The following is a 21688-nucleotide window of genomic DNA, read 5'->3' as shown; positions in this document are numbered from 1 at the left end:
GCTGGAGTTACCACTTAGGGAAAAAAACACAATGTAGAAATTTTACCCTTTCTTCATTAAAGAACTTGGATGATCGGTCACTAAAACTCTGATTCATGATGATGCCTCTTTTGCTATTTGAGGCTTAGATATGTTACATTTACCAGACTTAAAGGAACAGGTGAGTGCACAAAGTACACATTCTCTTCCTCCCCCCACCAGAATCTTGGCATGGAGTTAAATTAAAATTACCACATTTAAAACATTAATGGAGAAAGAAAGGGAGGAAACATGGCTGAGCTACATTAAACCTCAGACATTCCTGTACAGTGCCATTAGCTTCAAAAAATGCATCACTGAAGGGAAAAGACAGTTCAAAATCCAGATTCAGATGCTGAAAGGAAGCCTTCCCACAACCTAAAGGAATGTCATAAAAATGATGAATAATGACAGCCACGGAAACAAAATCTAAATTGTCAAAATAATAGATATTTCATTTTTTAAATACAATCAAACAATTTAAGTCTCAAGGTAATAGTAAAAATAAAGAGCTTAATTCCCATTTCACAAAGGACAACTACCAACAGGACTAACTAAACTAAACTAAAATTATAGCAAAGAATAAGAAAGGTTTTATTAAATAAACAAGACAGAAACAAATGAAGTCTCCAAATGAACAACAGCAAGAAAACATTTCTAAGTTTCTGAAGAGGTACAAGAAAAGGTTTAACAAAAGCTAAGGGGAACAATTTATCTGCAGTATGCTTTGAAGAATGGTTGCAAAGAAGACAGAAGACATTTCCAAAAGCACAGCTCTCACAATATGCAATGACATGGTGGAGCACTTTGCCTTAGAAGTTTTATAACAGCATTAACAGAACAGAACAAGTTGTGAGAACTATCAAAATGTCTCCCTTCCAAATGGTAAAACAGGGAAGACTGACTGCTTCTGTGATCTGAACTGCAAGATTTGTTTGATTCTGACCAGGGAAATTAACCAGTGACTTTATAATGAGATTAAATCTTTGTTAAAAAAAAAAAAATACAGCAAAGTTAGTTACTGAATTTCAAGTCCTGGTCACCAGCAGGAGGGACCTTTCTTGACAGAGCATAAGGTCCTCCAGTAAGTCGACTGAAACGAAAATTACTCCCAAGTTCTATAAAGTCCCAGCTTTGTACAGGATAGTAAATCTTAACCACATCACAACCCATATTTAAGAGGAAAAATACAGCTATTTGTATGGATGATTGAACATACAGTGTAACTGCACGTAAGGCAAGGTCTCTCACTGAGCTACCAATGATGTTTTGGAGCCCTTTCTCCATCCTGAAAATGGGATTCTACCATTATATCTCTGTATTATAATTCCATAATGTTCTTCCATTTACTACAGATGCAAGTGGTGACATCAGGAAGGATTGCCTGGTTCCCACCATCTAACTTCCTGTTAATATTTTCCATGCCAATATCTGGTTTAGACTGAATTATCTGCAACTGGTAGGTAGCTCTTCGTACTTTCTGACACTGGGAATAGCCGTCCCATGCTCTGACACAATTTGTAGTTTAAGGGTAGCTGCATCCTGGGTGCAGAGAGCTCAAACTATGCATCCAGAGAGTAAAGGATTTGGTCTAGACACTAGTAAGAATGGGATCTGGAAGTGGATTCCCTCTTGCCTACGTGTCACTGGCAAAAGACTGAAGTGGAAGATCAACTGTTCTGCAGCAGTATGCATACTACGATGAAAAACAGGACTAAATGAAAATCTAGTGCTCCGAAGTAGGATCACCTGTACTTAAACTATACTAAAAGCAGTCCCATTTTTAGGGGCTTTATTTTAGGGGGAAAAAAAATGTAGCAATGAAATAAACTGTAGTTCTAGACCTAAGCCAGCCTGAAATCAGTCGTGTAAGACCGATACCCATATCTCCAGCTAAATCTGTTCCACTCTTTTATGGTGATGATGCAGTCTTCATTTCACATGTATGAAATCACATTAGGAAAAAAGTGAGACTTTCTTACAGATGAATAATGACTAAAACTAGAAATGACCTTGGCAGACAGAAGCAAATGTAAATGAAGAGAAAATGAGAAGTATGCCAGAAGTCTCTAATAATTCCATGGATTAGGTAACTTGCTTGCCCTAGGGTGAAAGCAGACACAGTGAGAACAAAAGATCTGGCTTGAAGGACTCTCTGATTTAACAATACTTGATGGCAACTAGGAGCAAGAAATGTGTCTCAGTCACTCCTGAAGTTATCAACAGATTCCCACTAGGCAATAGGATTAAGAGGCTTTTTAAACATAAAGCTTATGCCACACAGAATTAAGAACAGGAAATGGAATGCTGGAGGAAAAAATGCCTACCATTTATTCATAATTTGAAAAGTTCTCAGAGTATGGATTAGCTATTACAAGCATCCTGAAACCCCAAGGTTGTGCCTGTTTTCATGGCCGTCCAAGTTGATTTTCCCCTTTAGAACAAATGAAAGTTTGCCTCTCATTTACAGTAGCGTGGCAACCAATATTATCTTTCAGTATCCACACCTTAGTTTATGAAACCTTGTTATTTCTGAAATAATGTAAAATGACTTGGAGCATGCTGATAATCCAGCGTCACTGGATGATTTGAGAGTGCAATCACAGCAGTGATTTTAAAGTTACCCAAATGACAGTACAAGGATTGTGACTGGGAGTATAAGGATAAGACCAGAAAGGTGTTGGGATGAAATCAACACCTTCAAAGCAGTAATGTGACCAGGAAATGAGAAAAGAAGGTTAAGCTAGGTGTGTTACTGAAGATAAATAGTCTGATTTTTCTCCAGCATTTCATGGATCAATTTTCATTAGCTTAGTAGAAATCTGCTTGCTGGTATGTCTGTTGAAGATCTCCTTTTTGCTTTGTATACTGCACTGTCCTTGCTGGGTCAGGGAGGGAGGGAGGAGTGCGGTTTCCTCTGCTTAAAGGACTTTATAGAAGGTCTCTATGGATATGTAAATAGAGATTTATGTTAAATAAGAGGAGATTGAGTTCCTTAATTGGTTAGGACAAATACTTCTCACTCAGCACCAAGGAACCTTGTGAAAGTAATAAGCATTTTTGTAGCCTGAGAGTTTTGAACTACAGGTATTTTATTTGATTATAGAAATTTTAAATGGTATGAGCTAATCAAATTTAAAAAGCAAAAGAAATTACTAATACTCTGAACATTAGAAGACACGTGGATATAAGCCAATAAAATGGAGACACTTAGCTAAATAAATAAGTGTCTGGTGAATATTATCTAAATGTTTCTCCCCTTAGGAATCCTGCTAAGCATGATTCAATTTATTAATGTAGTTTAGTAGATGGGATTTCAATTATGAAAAGATAGCAGTACTGTGAAGCAAGCAAGTAGGATCTTTCTCTAGGTAATGTCTTGCTGATTTGGTTACACACTAGGTTTACAAAAAATATCAGCATGCCTGTGTATGCAGGAAACATAATGCAGCATAGTGGACTTTCTGCCAGCATTATGCATGTCACCCTGGGACTTAGTCCAAATCACCTTAACAGGATTTTTTCCATTCCTTTTAAGTGCTAAAACATATTCTTCAGTGCATTTAGTACCTCATTCAGAGTGCGTTTAACAAATTAAGCCTAATTAGTCAGCAGTGTAAGGTCAAGAAATGCAAACAAATTTGCTGCAAACACGACACATTAGTTTTCAACACTAATATATAATGGTCCTTGATTTCAGCTGATTATGGAAGTCTTCTCCGAAAGTTTTCATCTTAGTTCTGTGCATTTCCTTCTGTTCCCTGTGGCTGAGTACCCATGGAACATTTTGAAATTCTTGGATGAAAGGTATTCAGCAAAGGCAGGGATCCTATCTCACATTGCCCAGCAAAATAGTCAGCAACCCATAGCAGTTTGACTCGTTCTCCGCAGATTCAAAGTCATCGTAGTTGTCACTATAACCTTGACAATTCTCCGCATTATCCAGTTCTCTCCTTCTTCAAACACTGCTTAAAATCTTCAGCATGTGAGTCACCCTGCCTTTCTAACAAGAGTGCTGAGCCACGCTGAAGAGAATTCATTAGAATTCTCTCCAGGCTGGAATAGATTATAATAAGATTACTGTCACCAGCAGAGAGGAAACTGCAAAGGTAGATAAGAAATTCTGAAGGTTGCTGGAGGTATGAGGGATGCTAGAAAAATAGGACTCATTCAAAAATAAATAAACCAGTCAAATCCCCTTAGGAAACTTAGCAGTAAAGTTAGCAGTAAAGCTGCTAAAATGGTTCAAAAAACTCTTGGTTGACTTGTGGTAGAAACCTTCCACCTTCTCTAGAAATGCCAGTGGAAAAGAATTTGCAGATCCACGTGAACTTACAAAGAAAGACCTTGAGGTCAGTTGTTTAAAACAAGCTTCTTTAACTCTCAGAATAAAACTGTAGTAATCTCCAACCATACCTAGCACTATGATTTACTTGTAAAACAATCTGGACTAACATGATGCTTAGAGCTGATGAAGGATGCTATGGTTGGATCCAAAATTACTCCCAGGCACAGGAGCAGAGGTACTGGATGGCAGGAGCCAGGGGACTGCAAGAAGAAGCTACCAGGTAGCACCATTTCTATCCCAGTTACATATAGACTTATTGATAAGCAGCGATAAAAATGCAGATTTCCATTGGAAGTCAACCCATAACATCTTCACCCCCTTGAAACATTCTACAGCTCCTTGTGTGCCCCCATACACTTGAAGGGAACAAATTCAAAACATAGGCAAAGCCAATTAATTGCCACCTTAGCATCCTTCCTTTGCTATCGTTCTAGTTTAGCAACAACAACTAAGAAATTTAACAGCAATTAAGATGCAGGTCTACTATTGCTGACAGTCACTGTAGCCAATATTGTCTTACTGTTTTTCTGTAGCCTCCCATCAGACTGCATCCACTTGCTGCCTTTTCTCTGTATTTATGTTTCTGCTCTTTGGGAAAGGAATCACCTTTTCTGTCTTTCTGCTTATAGATGGAGTACAAACTGACTGAGCTGCCACCATGCCCCAGCGCAACAACAACAGTAAAGCATTTCTAGGAGCCAAAATCAGGCAGAAAGAAAAGAGCACAAAACTTTTGTTCCATCCATCCTTTGCATTTAAGACGGAAGACTCAGCAGGACTGTAACTGGAGCACAAAACCCCTTTGTGCGTATTTGCTGATGGGGCATCAACGTGAGCCTAGGATTTTGGTTTGAATGTGCATTTCATTATAAAGAATGGCTTCATTCTAGATTTCTCCCCAAAGAAACACATCTACTCAACTTCCCCAATAAAATCTCCTCATTCCACAAATGAGTGAAATTTGTCAAACCTAACAAAATAAGAAGTCCTCTAATCCTGAGAAAGATTGTATCTTGAGTAGCAAAGAAAAATGGCAAAGACCAGGAAAACCAACAAAACACATTTGATGTGTTCTTTCTCGCCACTGTACGTTCCACTTCCATAATAAAACACCCCCTCTTGTCACTAGTTGTAAATATAATAAATGTTCTTATGGCTAGCCATTCCCCGCCTCTTATTTTTCAAACACAAGAAATACAGCATGTACTGTATATTTGTAACACTTCCCACGGATAATGTTCCTGGATGAAAGGTATGGCAGAGACAGAAGTGTTATCCTGCAGAATCCAGCCTGGTACACTCTAGTACCTCTTCACTGTAAGCATTTCAATCAAAACCAACCAACCACCACAACAATAAAACACAAAAACAAACAAACAAAAACCCAACCCACAACTCTGCAGCAAACAGTTAATGCAGTTCCAACATGCCTTCACAGTACCTCCTTCCTGTTATGTACATCACTACATCGGATTTTAGTGCAAATCCATCCAATATAAAAAATCATGAAGACAATCCTGCCTCTAGCCATATAATTTTTACTTCAAGATTAATATTTTCATTCCTTGATGTACACATCAAACCCCTCTAATCCTTACAAACATCACTGAAACACATTTGAACTCCAGTGAAACAGAACACACAACTTATGTTGCTTTCTAATTACGCAGTAAATGCTTAGTTTGTTGTTCATGTTTCTTGCAACTTCTGCTCAAAATAGTGCTCTCCAAAAGTCACTTATTTCCTAGAAATACAGTAATTTATAAAAGCCTAAGCTCTGATGTTATGTGAATTCTCTGACCTGTGTTTGTCATTTCATTTATAAATGAGGATGTAGGACAGAAAATTGCTGAACAATATGCAAGCATCGGTATAGATTTATCTCCACTAAAAATGCCATCTTTTTCTTGAGCACAGGGTACAAATTTGGTTTTTATATGTACTCACTTTCACATACATCAAAGTGCTCTTTAATCCTAATTCAGCCAATAAATATACTCACACGAACTTTTGTACCTGTGGTGAATGCCACAGTTTTCAAGAACCTGCTTCATTAATTACAGGATTAAGACTTTGGACTACAATGTGCACTTCTCGTTTTCTCTGGAGTCATTGCTGACACTTCCATAACACTACAACTGCAGTAGGTTTGTTTTAGTCGCAATGTTAGTTTAAGGAAAAGAATTGCTAAGGACATGAGGACATGGTAGATCTCAAATGAACCCACTGCACAGTTCTGAACTCTCTTAATCCTGTATCTGCTGAATACTGTACGGGTGATCCTCTGGTAACAAGAGATTGCAGCTGCATCAGACGTATCTGTATGGAAACTGCAGCAGGTAATTCAATCTACGTGCCCATTCAGTCCTTGGACTCTCTCTTGAGACTACCAAAAGCAGTAATTACTGCCAGGGTTATTTTGAGATTTATTTTGAGATGTGGGTGCTTGCTCACTACGAGTGCAGATAGCATCATTGCCTGTATTTACAGAGACAAAACAAACCAAAACAAAACAAACTAGCCAGGAAAGGCAGAATTTGAATAAAAAGCAACAAACAATAAATAATAATGAATAAAAAATGAATCCGTATTGCTTTACCTGTCCTTTTACTCAGTCCTTTTGCTCAGTCATTACTACCCAGAACCAGGATTTTTCATCATTCACCAAAGAATATTAGTTCTATAAATAAAATCAAAGACAGAAGGGTCTTCAAAGCCAGGCTGTGGTAATGGTCAGAAAGTTCTACCTCTCTAAAATTATGTTTCATCATTGATTAGACCCTCCTTCTTGGGAAATTCATTTCGAAACATACTCTTTTTTATGGTATGTCAACCATTGCTAAATATATAAATGGAGCTTTCTCCAGTCTTGAAATAGCCAAATTGACGTGGAGATGAAGCCTGTAGGATTTGCTTTACAAGTATTCAGTTTATGCATTCACAACTACAGTGCTGGACTCGCTTGCTGCTTGTTCAGGTCTCCCCTAATCCTGTAGTCGTGGCTCCCAAGCAGACTTTAAGAGAATCAATGTTCTTGTTCTTCCATCAAAGAATCAGGGAAAATGGAACTGAAAAGAGAAAACACTTTATCACCTTACTGCAAGGTCAGATTAGCTGTGCATGAGACATTCCTGCCAGATCGGCATTTGACTTGAAGTTTCCAGTGACAGAGAGCCCACTCTGAGACAGAACTCCAGTTTCACTATCTTGTACCACTAGAAAACTTGTTCAATGTGCTCCTCTCTTGCTCATCTGTTACATCCACAGGGAACCCACAGAAAAGAATGTTCCTTTTTTCTTGCCAGCTATCTTCTATGCGTGTCTGACAACCATTTATATGCACTTCATGTACCTCTTACTGGTCCAAGACTACCATGCTGCTTTGGGATGGAGAAAGAGCTTTCCCTCCCCTCTTGCTCTTTAGCATATCAATCATAAGTTGGTCTTGACCTTATCTTAGTGCATGCATTTCTCTTTTCCCTTTTGTCTGTTTTTCCTCAGCTTTGCCTTCACTAGGCTGCCCTATTTTAGGGGTGGTGGGAATCTCCGTCCTTGGAGATCATCAGAATTTGACTGGACAAAACCCTGAGCAACTTGCTCTCATGGCAAAGCCCTGCTTTGAGCAGCCAGTTGGACCAGATGACCTCCAGATGTCCCTTTCAGACTAAATTATTCCGTGATTAATATGTGTAGCTTGGAACATTTAGGATGAATGTCCAGATTAGCCTTTACAAAAGTATCAGCTGTTTCGCATTAATTGCCAAGCAATGGATTTCATGTAACATCCTTCTCCTCTCCCCGTGACAGATGAATCATTATCTCGTTATGAGAGAAGGTGTGACTTTACAAAGCCCCATGCAACGGCACTTATTTTCTGAACAAGTATGTCCTGAGGTTTAATTGGGTAAGGGAAGTACCCCTCCTTTTTCCTCATTTAGACCCAGTCACAACGTCTGTTTCTGCTTACCTATTCTGATTGATTGCTGCTGGGTTTTCTACTGGGTTTTTCCATTTCAGCTTTTAAATAGATTTTCCTTCCTCCTCACAGAGGCTTCTCTGCTCACAGATATTCAGCTTAACCTTCACATCTGCAGTGCTGGACCGGCCTCAGCATTAGGCAGCGTGAGTTGTCTCCTCTCTGCTTTGTGCTTTCCAGAGACAGAGAACACAGCAAGAATGACAGCTCTCACTCTCCTGGGTGGCTGAGTCACTGGCCCAAATAAATGAAACTCCATTAATTATGAAGGAGTTGGCAATAAATAAACAAACTCTCATCTGTGCAGATTTGCTTTATTCAGGTTTAACTAACCAATTGCTCCTCCAATAAATGTTAGGATAAATGAACAAAATTTTGCATTGCAACAGCTGTACTGGAATTCATTTTTTAGTTCAACTTTTTATTGCTGATTGCATTTTAGTGGTGATAATACAAATAGAAAACCCAGTATTTATTTAAGAGCTTTTGTCCCTTGCTCCCTGAATTTATTTTATTTAAAACTCTTCCCCTTTTTCCCCAGCAAATAAGATAATTTTTTATGTTTTAATGATCAATTCTCTCTTTTCCTACCATTTGTGGGCATTGTAATACAACAGAGGTAAGTGCTCTGCCAAAGCAATCTGCATTTCTTTTCCATATTCACCCAGCTGGGACCGATCAACTATTAGTTAGAAAATTAGATTGGAATCTTATAGAATATGATTCACTTTTCCAAATAACTAGATCATGAATTGAATGGGCAAAGGCACAAATGGCTCAAGATGGTATCTTTCTGCCAGTTCTAACTCTAGAAAAGTCACCATCCTGAAGCATGTGGCAGTCTCACTACAGATTGCTTGGGGAAAAATACGGTTTCAAGGTGTTTTCTATCGGTATGGATGAAATGGTGTAAAATATTTAGTGTGCCAAGGGAAACCAATGAAATGTAATGATTGCAATATTGTGGATGTTACGTACAAGACCTCCCCTGCACTCTTAAGCCTGTAATCTCATCACGTAGTCATTTTCTAGCTGTCATAGGACAACCATGGAGTGTCTCTTCCTGCTTTGCTACAGGTATGAAGCTGAGCTTTCCAAAACACTGTCCTTGACCACTAGCTTTCTGTGTGCTATTCATTAAGTTTTAGTTTCAAGAGCTGATTAACCATAGCAAATCTGATCTTCTACTTATCTCCTGCTAAATTTGGATTTTAAAAAGCATTATATATCTCAAAGTAGAATTACCTTCTTCACTGTCCTCATCGCCATATATGTACCACAAAATCAATATATTTATAGTTTTTGTTTAATATTTCTCATATGCAGGAAATACTTGAAGCAAGTTCATGTTTCATCATCTTGAAGTCACAGGAGAGAGGTGATGAAGATAACCCTATGCTTCTAGTAAAGGATAGAGTTGTTTTGAAAATAGCTGCACTGGAAGTTCATTTATCCCTACTTTTTCACTTCCCTCTTTGCTGGGGCATTTTAAGCAACCACCTAATATTTGGAAAATTTTCCAGAAAAAAAAAAAAAAACTCAAGGCTCTACAAATAAGGTGCTGACCTGTCTTCCACAGAGATTACTGTGTTGGCTAGTCACGTACTGTACACAGGGTACAGTACTCACAGAATTTACATACCTTCATTGCAGCTAGCAAGAGTCTGGAGAATTTTGTACAGCTGGTCTCCTATCAGAGCAAAACTGATGAAGGGTAAAGCCGTCAACACTTTCAAAACATATGTATCATCAAGCTACATAACTCCCTTTTTTTCTTGGTGGGCAGAGTCTCTCAAGGATAAGTTACTACCAAAGATGAGGGAAGGAAGGTGCTAAATGGTGCTGCAGACAGTGCCATTTCACGTTAGTCAAAAACCCCAGTGTCACACCACATCCAATGAGGAGTACAGCCTTTTTGGGGATAGAACAGATTGTTTCCCCTCACCCATCTTGCACATTGGCTACCTCACTCTAGGATCTGCATTTCCTGCGTGGATTACACTCAGACTTCAGGCAGGGCATTCATAGGGTTAGAAAATGGCAATCAGTCTTTGTCATGGGAGTATTTGCACAGTGGTCCTCAAGCAGAGCACAGAGCTCAAGGGACACTCTCAAACTCAGGTTGACTTAACGGCAGCAGCAGCCCATCACCAGTCGTGGTATTTCCATGATAATAAAGTCCTTATTCTAGCCTGAACTGTAACAATCCACATCTGTTATTAAAATGGTACTCCTCAGAGCTACTAGGTATATTCTCAGAGAAGGTCATTTATTACTGATGTATTTTAATAGAACAACTGCCTCTAAGGAAATCATTGATCATTTGCAACTAATGACCAGAATATTACAGAATTTAATTAATAGTTGTATCAGCACACCAGCTAGCCACTTGGAAAAAAAGAGTTTCCTTGACCTTTAAAGCATTTCTAGTTCATTTACAAAGTACCTATGTTAGATGCCAGACCAAGAAAAATCAAGATCCAGGCCTCAAAAAAATAAAAAAGAATCCGTTTGGACTCTGCAAAATCATTGTAGAACCATTATACGTACAATCTATTATTACTGCTCTGTGAAGCTGCAGCCAGAGGAACTGGAAGATCCTACTCCCTGCTCCTATTCACGTTCATACCTATGTTGTGGTGGCATTCAGCCCCATCCACGCAACCACCAAGCCTCCCAGGCCCACCTCTGTCTACACCCATTTGGGCAGCTGTGGCTCTGCCTGCCCACACTGCTAAGGGCTTCCAGCCTGGGGGCGACACAGGGCCCTACAAGTTTGTACTGGCAAGGGCTAACCTCTCTGGTGCCTTGGCCCACAGCATAACACTTGGCTTGAGGCTCCTACAAACACCAAACAGTGCCCCTCTGGTTGAAGAGTTACTTTTATATTAAGTTCAAATTGCATAAAGCAATGAGTAGGCTGGGTCATGGCCTGCCAGAATGATGCTTTTATAGCACATTCTTGTTCTGTCACCTGTCTTACTTTAAGCCTTTAAATAATCTGTTTGCACATCCCCCTAAACAGACAAGAGTAAGTACGTGTCACACTGACATTGAGTCACGTGAGAGCGCAAAGCTGGGGGAACAGCAGGATGCCAACAACAACTGGAAAAAAGTCCTGTTGGCACCAATGTAAGAGGACCCTGCAGGAGAAAACATGGCTCAAAGATGTTCTTATGCATCTGTTGACTGTATCATCAGCTGGTGGGAAGAACTAATTGGCTGATTCTTCCTTTGAGTATAACAACAAAGATTAGGAAGATGGAAAATGTTTCAAATACATTTAGAAAAATGAGGCAGAGCAGGAGAAACTGGATATAGGAGCTCTGAAGAACACACAAGTCTGAAGCCCTACGAAGCAAAAAGGGTCTCCAGGCAACACTAGAGATCACAGAAAAAGTCACTTCATGCAAAAAGCAAAAATACTGTAATTCTTAGATAATCACGGGGGTTATATAATCAGTACAGAACAAACACACACCCCACACTGACTGTTTACAAAGGTAATAATCTCTGCACATGGTTCAATGCAAGAACACAATGGCTTTATTTATATATTCTAAAATTATATTCTAAGTTATAATGTAACCTTGGTTCATTATCATCTATCAGATTGTCCCAACTACTTTTTTTTTCTTCATATTCGTATGGTGCCTTGAATTCCAGTAATGTATGTTGAGAGCTAAGTAGAAAGAGCACACGAGGAGTGACCAGCAGGGTTTCCCCAGAGATACAACATCACCTCCACACTGCTTCTGCTTAGACTGTCCCCATGGGCAGGCAGCAGCTCTGAGCTGGTCAGCTAAGAAGCACTTTTCACAGAGTACTTCCACCAGGTACTCAAAAGTTCTTTAAAGAAAGACTTCATGTTGTGCACAACCTGGTAGTGAACCTTTGCAGCTATGGGATCAACCTATGTGTCTGAGCTTGGATGAGCCTGCTCAGTTCTTCCCCCTGCAAAGCAACCTATGTGCAGTTGCCATGAGCTGCCCCCAGGTAGGACAAGGCTAGAGGGGAGTCCTGTACAGAACAGTTACTGATTCCTGCTGCTGATGGCATCAAGAAAACTGCCCTTTCCAACTCCTGTGAAGCCATCAGACCATGCATGTCTGCCCTGGCAGGAGCCTAGGGAGCTTAGAATAGGTCTTCTGCATCTCCCCTCTCAGTTGTAAGATGCAGGATGTCTCTTGTGAGCTGCTACCCAAAGCAGCTGCCTAGGAGAAGAGCCACCTTTCCTATAAAATGAACTCTACGGCACCTGCTTCTGAGTTCCTTTCACTTCATGGTACTACATACACTTAACAGCATCAGCAAGAAAGAAGTGGTGAATAATACGCATCCTGGGAGAATCTTCTACTTTCCCCAAACTTTCCACTATCCTGCTTTCCTGCCCCACCACAAAATGGCTGGCCCCTTTGTACATTTGAAGGCCACACACAGGGCTAAGATACATCTTGCTGCGAGCACAAGTCCTGTAACATTCAGGAGGGGGCACAAGAGAAGAATCTTCCAACTCAGATCTGTAAAAAAAAAAAAATTTTAAAGAAATATTACAATGTGTGTATAAAATAGCAAATCAAAAGTAGAAAAAAATAAACCAAATACAGCCGCTTCCTTCAGCACAGAAAATGTGGTCAAGGAAAGTTCTGCTCTTGTTTAAGCGCATTATGAAGAGAGAAAGACGAAATAAATCAAATGAGATATCTTCCCTGACAGGCCTTGCCTCTGAATCATATATATATTTGAAATGTATCTTATGCTCCCCTACTGCTCACAGTTTCCTAGACACCAAATCTCCCCATGTTTTTCACCACTGCCCCAGTACAAGTGTCAACCAGCACCGTCTTCTACTATTGTCTGATCTTTAATCGGGCTCCCCATCTGCACTGTCATGCCTGTCATTTGGGTTTGGTTTCTTTAGCACAAAAGCAAAACTCGAAGGGCTCTGCTGTGGTGAGCTTAATTCTCTCAGAGGAGCAGGATTGTGATGTCTTTTCCTACTCAGTTTTTAGAGACTTGCACTAAGGTGGGATTTATCCTACCCACAGATGCGGTGCTGAAAACACAATCCTGCCCCTGTGCAACTTACACACTTCCAGAAAAGGAAGAAAAAAGTATTAAAAGCACTCAGAGACATCATAACCATCCCTCCGTCTCAGTGTCACCTCTTTGCCTGGGAGGAGCAAGGATCCAGAGCAGGAAGCCTTGGGGCAGCGTTCACTCGCTCTGACAACCCAAGGATGCTCTGACTCGAGCAGATGGTGCTATGCTTTGCTTCAGTATGTTTTAGAAGATCCTCGGAGGGCAATTGCCCTTTAAAATAACTTGCACAATATGGTCTGGACAGATACTTTCTCCCATTTTCCAGACAAGAGGTCCCGCGAGGCCAATGAAGAAGGGAAACTAACTTCTTGCGAGCTTTTGTACGAGCATACGTAGGGCCAGAAGAGCAGGCATGTGAAGAAGAAAATCTAAACGAGCACAACAGTGACATCCAGAGGGCAGAGACCAGCAAGCAGGGCTTTGCCAAACAGCCATCAGAAAAACAAATGGGGTGGGTTTTGAGTACACTTCATGGTAGACTTCTCTTGTTAGTCCTTGACAAGTGGAGCTTTATCCAACGTATTTAACTCCCCAGGGGACACTTGTCAGACATAAGGACTGCCATAGCCCTCCTTTCCCTGGGTAAATGGAGATGCATCTTCCTACAACCACCAGAGCAGGAGAGAGCTTGACACCACATTAAACAAACCAGACCGTTTCCGCAGTAGCCTCCTCATCCTGCTGAGGCAAATGAAGAGAGCTGGAGCAGCACTATCAGACCACACAGACTTGTCACCTCTGCTCCTGGGGAGCAACTCCCTGCTCTTTTCCCTGTAGTGTCGTGAGTGTTACGAGCTTTCTGCAGTTTTTGGCTGTCTGAAATAGCCTTTTGGTTTCTCCCCATTGCACGAGCGCTCACTGCCTCTCCCAGTCTCTTAAGCTGTTCCCTCCATATCACCAACTCCTGTCGCCTCTCTTCTGAGCCTGTGAGTCTACATGCTTTAATACACCTCAAAGTTGTACCAAAGCAGGCTGCAGCTTTCACCAGGATTAACTAAAACTTGTTTGTGCAAGAAGAATGTGTGATCCCGATCATCACACACACAATATGCAATATCCCTGCTGCTATGGGAGCAGGGATTTCAGACTCCTTCCATACACAACACAATGAATTCCGTACGTGGGGTAGATGTGCAGTATATGTTTGACCCCTCCAGATCAGACTTGGATAGTATTTTACCTGCAGCAGGTGTACAGGTGCAGGTGCAGCCCTGCTGCACAGCAAGCAAGAGCAGACTGGGTTTCACTTGACTGTGGCTTAGCAGGGCTTCTATTTGCTCTGGCAGGAACAGAAATCCCAGAGGGGGAGACCATTATCCTATTTACTGAGTCACGATGATTCACTTAGCATTCAGCTTCCATCAGATAGAGCAGCTCTTGGAGCTTAAACTAAATCTGTTTTCATCCTGCTGTGATTTCAGTTTCTCATTGGTTTATCTAAACTTTTACTTTCTGAGGCAAGAAAGCAAGACTGGATGTTTATTTATTTATTGTAGATACATTTGGAGAAAGCTACAAATACATTTGGAGAAGCTAGCTTAAAGTACAAGGAGACTGGGGAGGGAACAAAAAAAAAGCACTCTGTAGAGTTAAAATCTGTAAGAACTATATGCGTTGTTCAGAAAAAAAATTCCTAAGTCGGTGAAGGACTGTAAGTTTCATGCTAAAACCTACCATGAAAACAACTTGAAAGATATATATAAAGATATATATTTTGAAGTTTTTTTTTTTTTTTTTTTAAAAAGGCCAGCCCATGGCTGATAGCCAGTATCAGACAGGGTCTTCCTGCTGAGATGACCAAGCTGACCGCTATAACTCAGAAGTAGTAAAGGGCAAAGGTACAGCTACAATGTGGGTGCCAGACATACAAGAGACACAAGATGGCTGCAGCAACCCTGACCAATTTGGTGACGGTAACCTAACAGCTTGGAGATGAGGATGTGAAGATTGACACTGAAGTGACGGAGCCAAGTCCCTCTTAGACTGGCCTGGATCAAGAAATGATGCTAAAGAGAAGCTCTTTCTCTCCCCAAAACCGTGTGCTACAGAAGGACCTGTGCCATGCCCAGGAGCAGACAGAGCACCCAGCAGAACCACAGCGCTTCCCCTCCACTCTCATGGAGTGAAAGAGCCCCCCCTCCAACCTCAGAGGTTGCCTTCTGCTCCAAAAATTCTCAGTGGGCATCTCACTGCTGCTGTACATCTCAGGTGGACACAGGCATGTTCAAAGAACATCACTTGCTAATGTTTAGGAGAACCTCTGGTTTCAGTAGCATAACAAATCCTAACCCTTTTTAAAGTTAAAAAAAATTCCCAGATTTCAACATGATTTGGATTTCAATATCTAAATCCATCTCTTGCCCATACAGTTTAGAAAGTATGGCTTGAGCCTGAAGACACACAATGTGCTAGGATTTCTGCTGAGCAAGAAACACACAGAAGTTTGAAAGGATTAAGATGCTATACATTTGAGCTGTGTTCCAGCCACATTCCTTGAAATAGATGTTACTGTCCTACTTTGATATATTCGTTCAGGTTTCCCTCACTGTGTGTGAGGAAAGAGGTTTCCCATGAGCCTTTTAAAGCAGTATCAAACACTGCAAACCTTAGGAACATGTTTTCTCAAACTGCTCCACAGCGAGTGGAAGAACTAATTCCAGGAGGAGGTGGGTTAGCACTGATGACACATTTCCAAAACATATTTTGACAGCTCAAGTGGCTTGATCTATTTTTCATGGCAAAGCAAAAGCTTTAAAAAGTGTCTCTGACCTCTGCGCATGCAGCTGGTGTGCCAATACTCCTCAAAGGCTATGGATCCTGCAGGCTCTGGTGCTTCAGAGCTGGGACAGCCTTGCCAGCAAGGGTTTAAGGTGTCCAGGTCCTGGCATGGAAACATTAGATTTAGGAATGATTCAGAGCAAAAGCTCTGCCAAAGCTCCTAGGCTCCTAGAGGTGAAACCAAGAAAGTTAAAGAGCAGCAGCATATTCAGCTCTCAGCTGTGCTGCAGGACCCCTGCATGCCCTGTGTCCAGCTCTACCTTGGGAAGCTCGGAAGGTCTGAAGTCCTTGATCCCATGTATGTTTCCGAAGGCTTTGAAGTATCCCTGTATGATGGCTGAGGGAGAAGGAATATACCTTACTTCTCAAGGAACCTAGCATTTTCTTTTGCTGTCTGATCTGTACGTTCCAAAGGGTAGTTGCCTGCAGTTGTCCAATGGATTGATGTTTTTTCCTTGGGGTAACTCAGAACGAGTTCTTTTCTTTGAGCAACTTCAATCCCAAGTGCTCTTTCTTCCAGTTTTTACCATTGTCTGTTTTGTTTATACTAACTCAGAAAAGTTAGGGAGTGCAATATCGCTGTATTTACTAAAGTAAAAAGAAATTGTGGCGTCTTTTCTTATGGAGAGGTTTTCTGTAAAGGGCTACTGCCGTGGCTAATAAGTGGCAGGATGAATCAAAGAAAGTTGTTTGAGAGTCCAGACACCACCAAGTACTTTCCAAAAATCAGAAGCTGTGAGTGCCTGCAGGTTCCCTGAATGGCAACCGGATTGGACTGTGACTAATAGGAAAGATCTGTGGTGAGCTGGATTGGAAAAGCTGCTTGAGTGCAAGTTAGTGCCAAACTAGTAAGCTTCACAGAAACCAGAGAGCAAGGACAGTTGTTCTGCTCTTGCTTACTGATCCTCAGGAAAGCTCACACAACTCTACCAATAAAGAGGAAAGAAAATCTTACCACATGCCCCATCTAGCTACATGAAGAACTCTTTAAAAGAGATAAAAAACAAGAAAAATTAAACAAAATATAAAATATTGGACAAAACTAATAGCAGATAAAATATTCACATTAATAAACAATTCACATTATATTCACATTCTTAAATCATTAAGAATAAGTCACAACAGGAGCTGACACTATTAGGGAGCAAAACATATTTGCAAGAAAACTTGAAAACATTGCAAGACTGAGAAAAGGGAGGACTTATGTGCAGAAAAGGATGAATTATTTCATACCCTCGTTGCTTCAGTCTTCAGAGGAAAGCAGAAAAGCATCATATACCCATATACCTACACACTCTTTGATATCTCCTTTCTCCAGCTGGCCTTTGTTCCCTCCTCTGTTTATCTGAGATGCTGGATGGCATTCACCCAGGAGTTACTCTGAAGGCAGCTAACACCCTCTGTGAACAGTTTCGAAGAACTCTGGAGGATAGGAAAGGTCCATGGTAATAGTTATGGTGCTTGCTCTCTCCATCAAGTCACAGCAAATAAAGGCACAAAAAGGTCCTGTAAAATTTTGCATTTGTCACTGTAACTGTGACAGGAAAAAGGCCAAGAGAAGATCTATTAAAACGACTGTGTGCTACGGACTTGAGTGATGGACTAGCAAATACGTTTCTGAAGAGTGCAGACCAAAGCTTAATCCTGCTTAAGGGCAGGATTGAAATTCAGAGTGCTTCTTCTATTTATCAAGCTCAATCTCAAGTCAAAAACTGGAACAGATTTCAAAGAGTGCAGAATACCACACCAGAGGGAAGGAAAGAAGGAAAGCTGGTGAACAGTGCACAAATGGAAGGTTCCTCTAGGCTGCAATAATACAGGGAATGGGTGGGGGGGGAATATATCAGATCAAACTGAGAAGGAATCAACAAAATCCACGTTGTTAGAAGAAAAAGGTAGATTCATTTTAAGTACACGAGTCAAAAAATCATTTATAAGATAAGGGAGCTGAGTATCCCTCTGTTCAGCACTGGATGGGCTCACAGTAATGTGAGCAGTCCTGGGGAAAGCACACTTGGTGAAATGTGGGGAGAAACTGAAGAGTTCAGAGTGGAGCAACAGAAATGATCAAAGGTTTAGAAATATGATTTGAAAGGACAGGATGAAAGAGCTGGATTTGTTTAATGTACAGAGGAAAAGCAAGAGGGGAACAGAAAGAAGGGAACAGAACAAAAGTCTCCAAACATAAAAAGGAATTTTTTCAAGAGACAGCAATCAATAAATTATACTCCAAGATCACCATGGAAAGGAAGGCATTTAGTTTAATTTATTTTTTAAAAAAATCACTATTGCTGTAAATTTAACAGACATCTTTCAGGGATGATGCAGGTAAAGCTAATGGCATCTCAAAGCAGGGCAGCAGACCTTTGACAGACCTCTTGGACACTGATTTCTGTGATTTCAGTAATTTTGATTACCTCATTTTATCTGTTCTTGGAATGTTATTTCTTTTAAGAGCATGCAACAGCTAATAACAAAAGCAGAACACACTTCCCTTTGAAACAGCTTTTCTCCACTGTATTACTGCACATAATGACCGCATTATTAAGTGTCACCAGTGCTAAAGGTTTGCTATATTTTAGTTTCCAAGCGTTGAAGCAGACTTATGGCAGCTAAATGCAGCACAGTTGTTGCCTCTGCTAATGAGGGGGAAGAAAAAGGTCAGCATCAATACGGAAGGAAAACGCTCCGTATGAAGCGTGAGGATAAAAGCACATGTTAAGGGCAGAATTGTAGACAACCAAAGTTCCTCAGCAACCTGGAGTGACAACCACTACAGAGACGTACAGCAAGTCACCAGGAAAGATGTTTCTGTCCATGGAAATTCATGGCACACTCTATCCAGGCTTAATGGTTAGTTACTGTAGCTTCTTCACTTTAAATACGCATTCACATTCTCTTTTAATTCCTCTATTAATTGTGATATTTATAGACCCACGTTAAAATACTCAAAGTTATTTAACCTGATGAACAAGTTACAAAGTCATTGGATTGTTAAATCCTAGCTATTTATTCAACGGGGGTGCCACATATTTCTCAAAGGCCACAGAACCAGTAATTGCTGAGCTTCAGGAAAGAATAAAGGAATAAATCAGTCCCTGCTATCTCGGCTTCTTACCCTTGAAGGGGCACCTAGGGCACTGTTCTGCTCTTGCTCAAAGACAGAGCTGGACAAGTCTGCCTATTCCCAGAGTGAAACCTCTTCCCAAGGTTAGGAAAAGTCATGAGAGGCACATGCCAGCTATTTCTCTTCTGTGCATGTTCTACCTCACATCCAAAATTCTCCAAAGTGACTTGGAGAAGGTTTTGAGAGGGTTCTGAAAGGATCCAATTAAGAAGGGGTTCTGAAAAAGACAAAGCTGAAGGGGAAGGAAGGAGGGAGCTGCTGAACAAAACAAGGACGAGGTAGGTCAGCAGGACCGAGCAACCCCCTCTGCATACACTGGAACCATACAGTGAGGGCATTACAGGTGGAGAGCAGACTCTCTCAGTCCATCCCCCTACAAGCATACTGTTTTTCTTGATGTACAGTCAGTGGAGGGTAAGAGAGCTGGCTGTGCCCCTCACTGACCTCTCCGAGCACCTCGCATTAGTAAACCCACCATTATTTACTCTGCCTGTGAAGCCACATAGACAGAGAACCCAATTTTGTGCTGCAATCAACCATGCTACAGAGAGATGAACACTGACCTTTCGTCCCATTCTACTGCCGTCCCAAAGCAGGAGACACAATGCTTTAAAAGACACAAACGATTTAAGCCAAGAGAGGCAGATATTTGTGAGCTGAAGGTCAGAATTCAGAGGCATCTGTCAGCAGCCAGAAATCACTGCTTAACAAGCATCTTGTGACACTGTTCTCTGAAGAGTTCCTGATACAGCCCTGCATCAGCTGCTGACACTGATCCACTACCAGGAGCATTTCAGCATTGCTCTTGGCTCTGGAGGCTGACGTGACTTCTCTGAGCATGAAAAAGTGCAGTGTCATTTCTCAGCCGAGGTTACATCTACTCTCAGGACTCTCCTAAGTGATTAAAATGCAGAGAGGTGCCTTAAATTGCATTGTGTGGGTTTGGCAGGTTACCAAATCCCAGGACTGTGGAATTAGTAGGTTGTTTTTTTCAGCTTGATGCTGAAATAGACAAAGCGATTAACTGAACCAAAACATTTCATTTCACATCTGTGTTATACGCCTCTTCTGCAAGGCAAGCAAGGGTGGATTGGAGTTGTCGGTCATCTCCAAGGGAAACTAGCAGGAGCTGCTCTGAAAAGTTGGATATTGAGCGTCCCAAGTTCCACGTGCTGAAACCAGCAATGGACCTTTTAAAATTTTGACTCCTTGTTTACTTTAGATCTTTTTGTTTGCAAGTATAAAATTTTCAGATATCTTGCAAATATTTTGTCACAGTGGACTCCAAAAATCGTATATGGAAAAAAAGTCATGATCATATAAATGGAAACTGTAAGAAATAGTTATTATTTCATCTCCCCATACTAAGAAAAAATATTCCACCATCAAATCGTAAGTACAAAGAGATGCTCGAGCACATCTAGCATTCCCTCATCCTGATTCAAAACATTACTTGATGGAGCAGAAGTATAATTCACTGAAGTTGGCTAGAAGGGACTAGTTTTCTTCTGGAAACTGCTGATCCAGGGGAACCAAAATGGTCTCTGACCCTTGTGTTCATCCTGCCAAACCTTCCCCACGCCAAGCAGGGCCGCCCAGTCAGCTCTCCATCCCTGCTCCACCATGTCCCAGGGCAGTCAGCTCCCACACTACTCATGTCCTTTGTGCAGCCGACAGGTCCCAGGCCTCAAGGGGATCTCAGCATCATTTCAGAAATGTCTGCAATAAATGCTTTGGTTTTCCAGCACAAATCTACCACCACACAGCAGTTCTCCTTGAAAAGGTGCATGTTAAGGACCTTGAAGGTGCAGCCAGAACCATCTTGCCCAGCACAGCCCTGTGCTTCTAGGAGAGTATCAAAGTTTGTGCCAGGATGCAGACTCCAGTAACCGCTTGATAAGATCCAGATATCAAGAGTAACAGGACCAGTTTCTCCACACCAGTTCAGAACTGTTCAGTAATGACAAACTGAACAGCTGTAACCACATCAGTCCATAATACACACACAGACATCCAGATTGTACATTGCTACCACCCTGCTCACCACCTCTCTGGGGCAAACTTCTCCTGTGACAAGCTGCTGCTCAACTCCGCCATCAGAGCATCCGAATCTCCTGCAAAAAGTGACACAGCACAAAGATAGGGAGGAGTTGGATGCACAGAGACTGCACAAGCAAGCTGGCCTTTAAGAGAAGCTACTGCAGTGGGGTTTGACAAATTGCAGAGCATCATACCTAGACAACAACCAGTCTTAAATCCCAGAGAAGATAAAGATGATTCAGACATGCTTTCTGAATATCCCAGGCACTCAGAATAGCAAAAACAAACAAGCAAACAA

The 21688-nt window shown here is 41.1% G+C and overlaps 1 protein-coding gene across 11 annotated transcripts in view; it reads right to left on the bottom strand.

The window, feature by feature from the left end:
* Positions 1–11865: 11865 nt before the first annotated feature.
* LOC310896305 (uncharacterized protein) overlaps positions 11866–21688 on the bottom strand; it is a 43179-nt gene continuing 33356 nt past the window's right edge. For 7 of the 11 annotated variants that reach the window (XR_014581369.1, XR_014581370.1, XR_014581371.1 and 4 more), the window contains one exon: positions 20252–21464. Coding sequence is in view for 4 of the 11 variants with exons in the window: in XM_083828464.1 (XP_083684590.1) it covers positions 21391–21464 (74 nt within the window). In the remaining 7 variants the exon portion in view is untranslated. The other 4 variants (XM_083828463.1, XM_083828462.1, XM_083828461.1 and 1 more) reach the window with 2 other exon arrangements.

The sequence above is a fragment of the Anser anser genome, assembly GCF_964211835.1.
Source record: "Anser anser genome assembly, chromosome: 3".
NCBI lineage: Eukaryota > Metazoa > Chordata > Aves > Anseriformes > Anatidae > Anser > Anser anser.
Note: the sequence above shows the minus strand (reverse complement) of the source record. Positions and strands in the feature narration are given on the sequence as shown.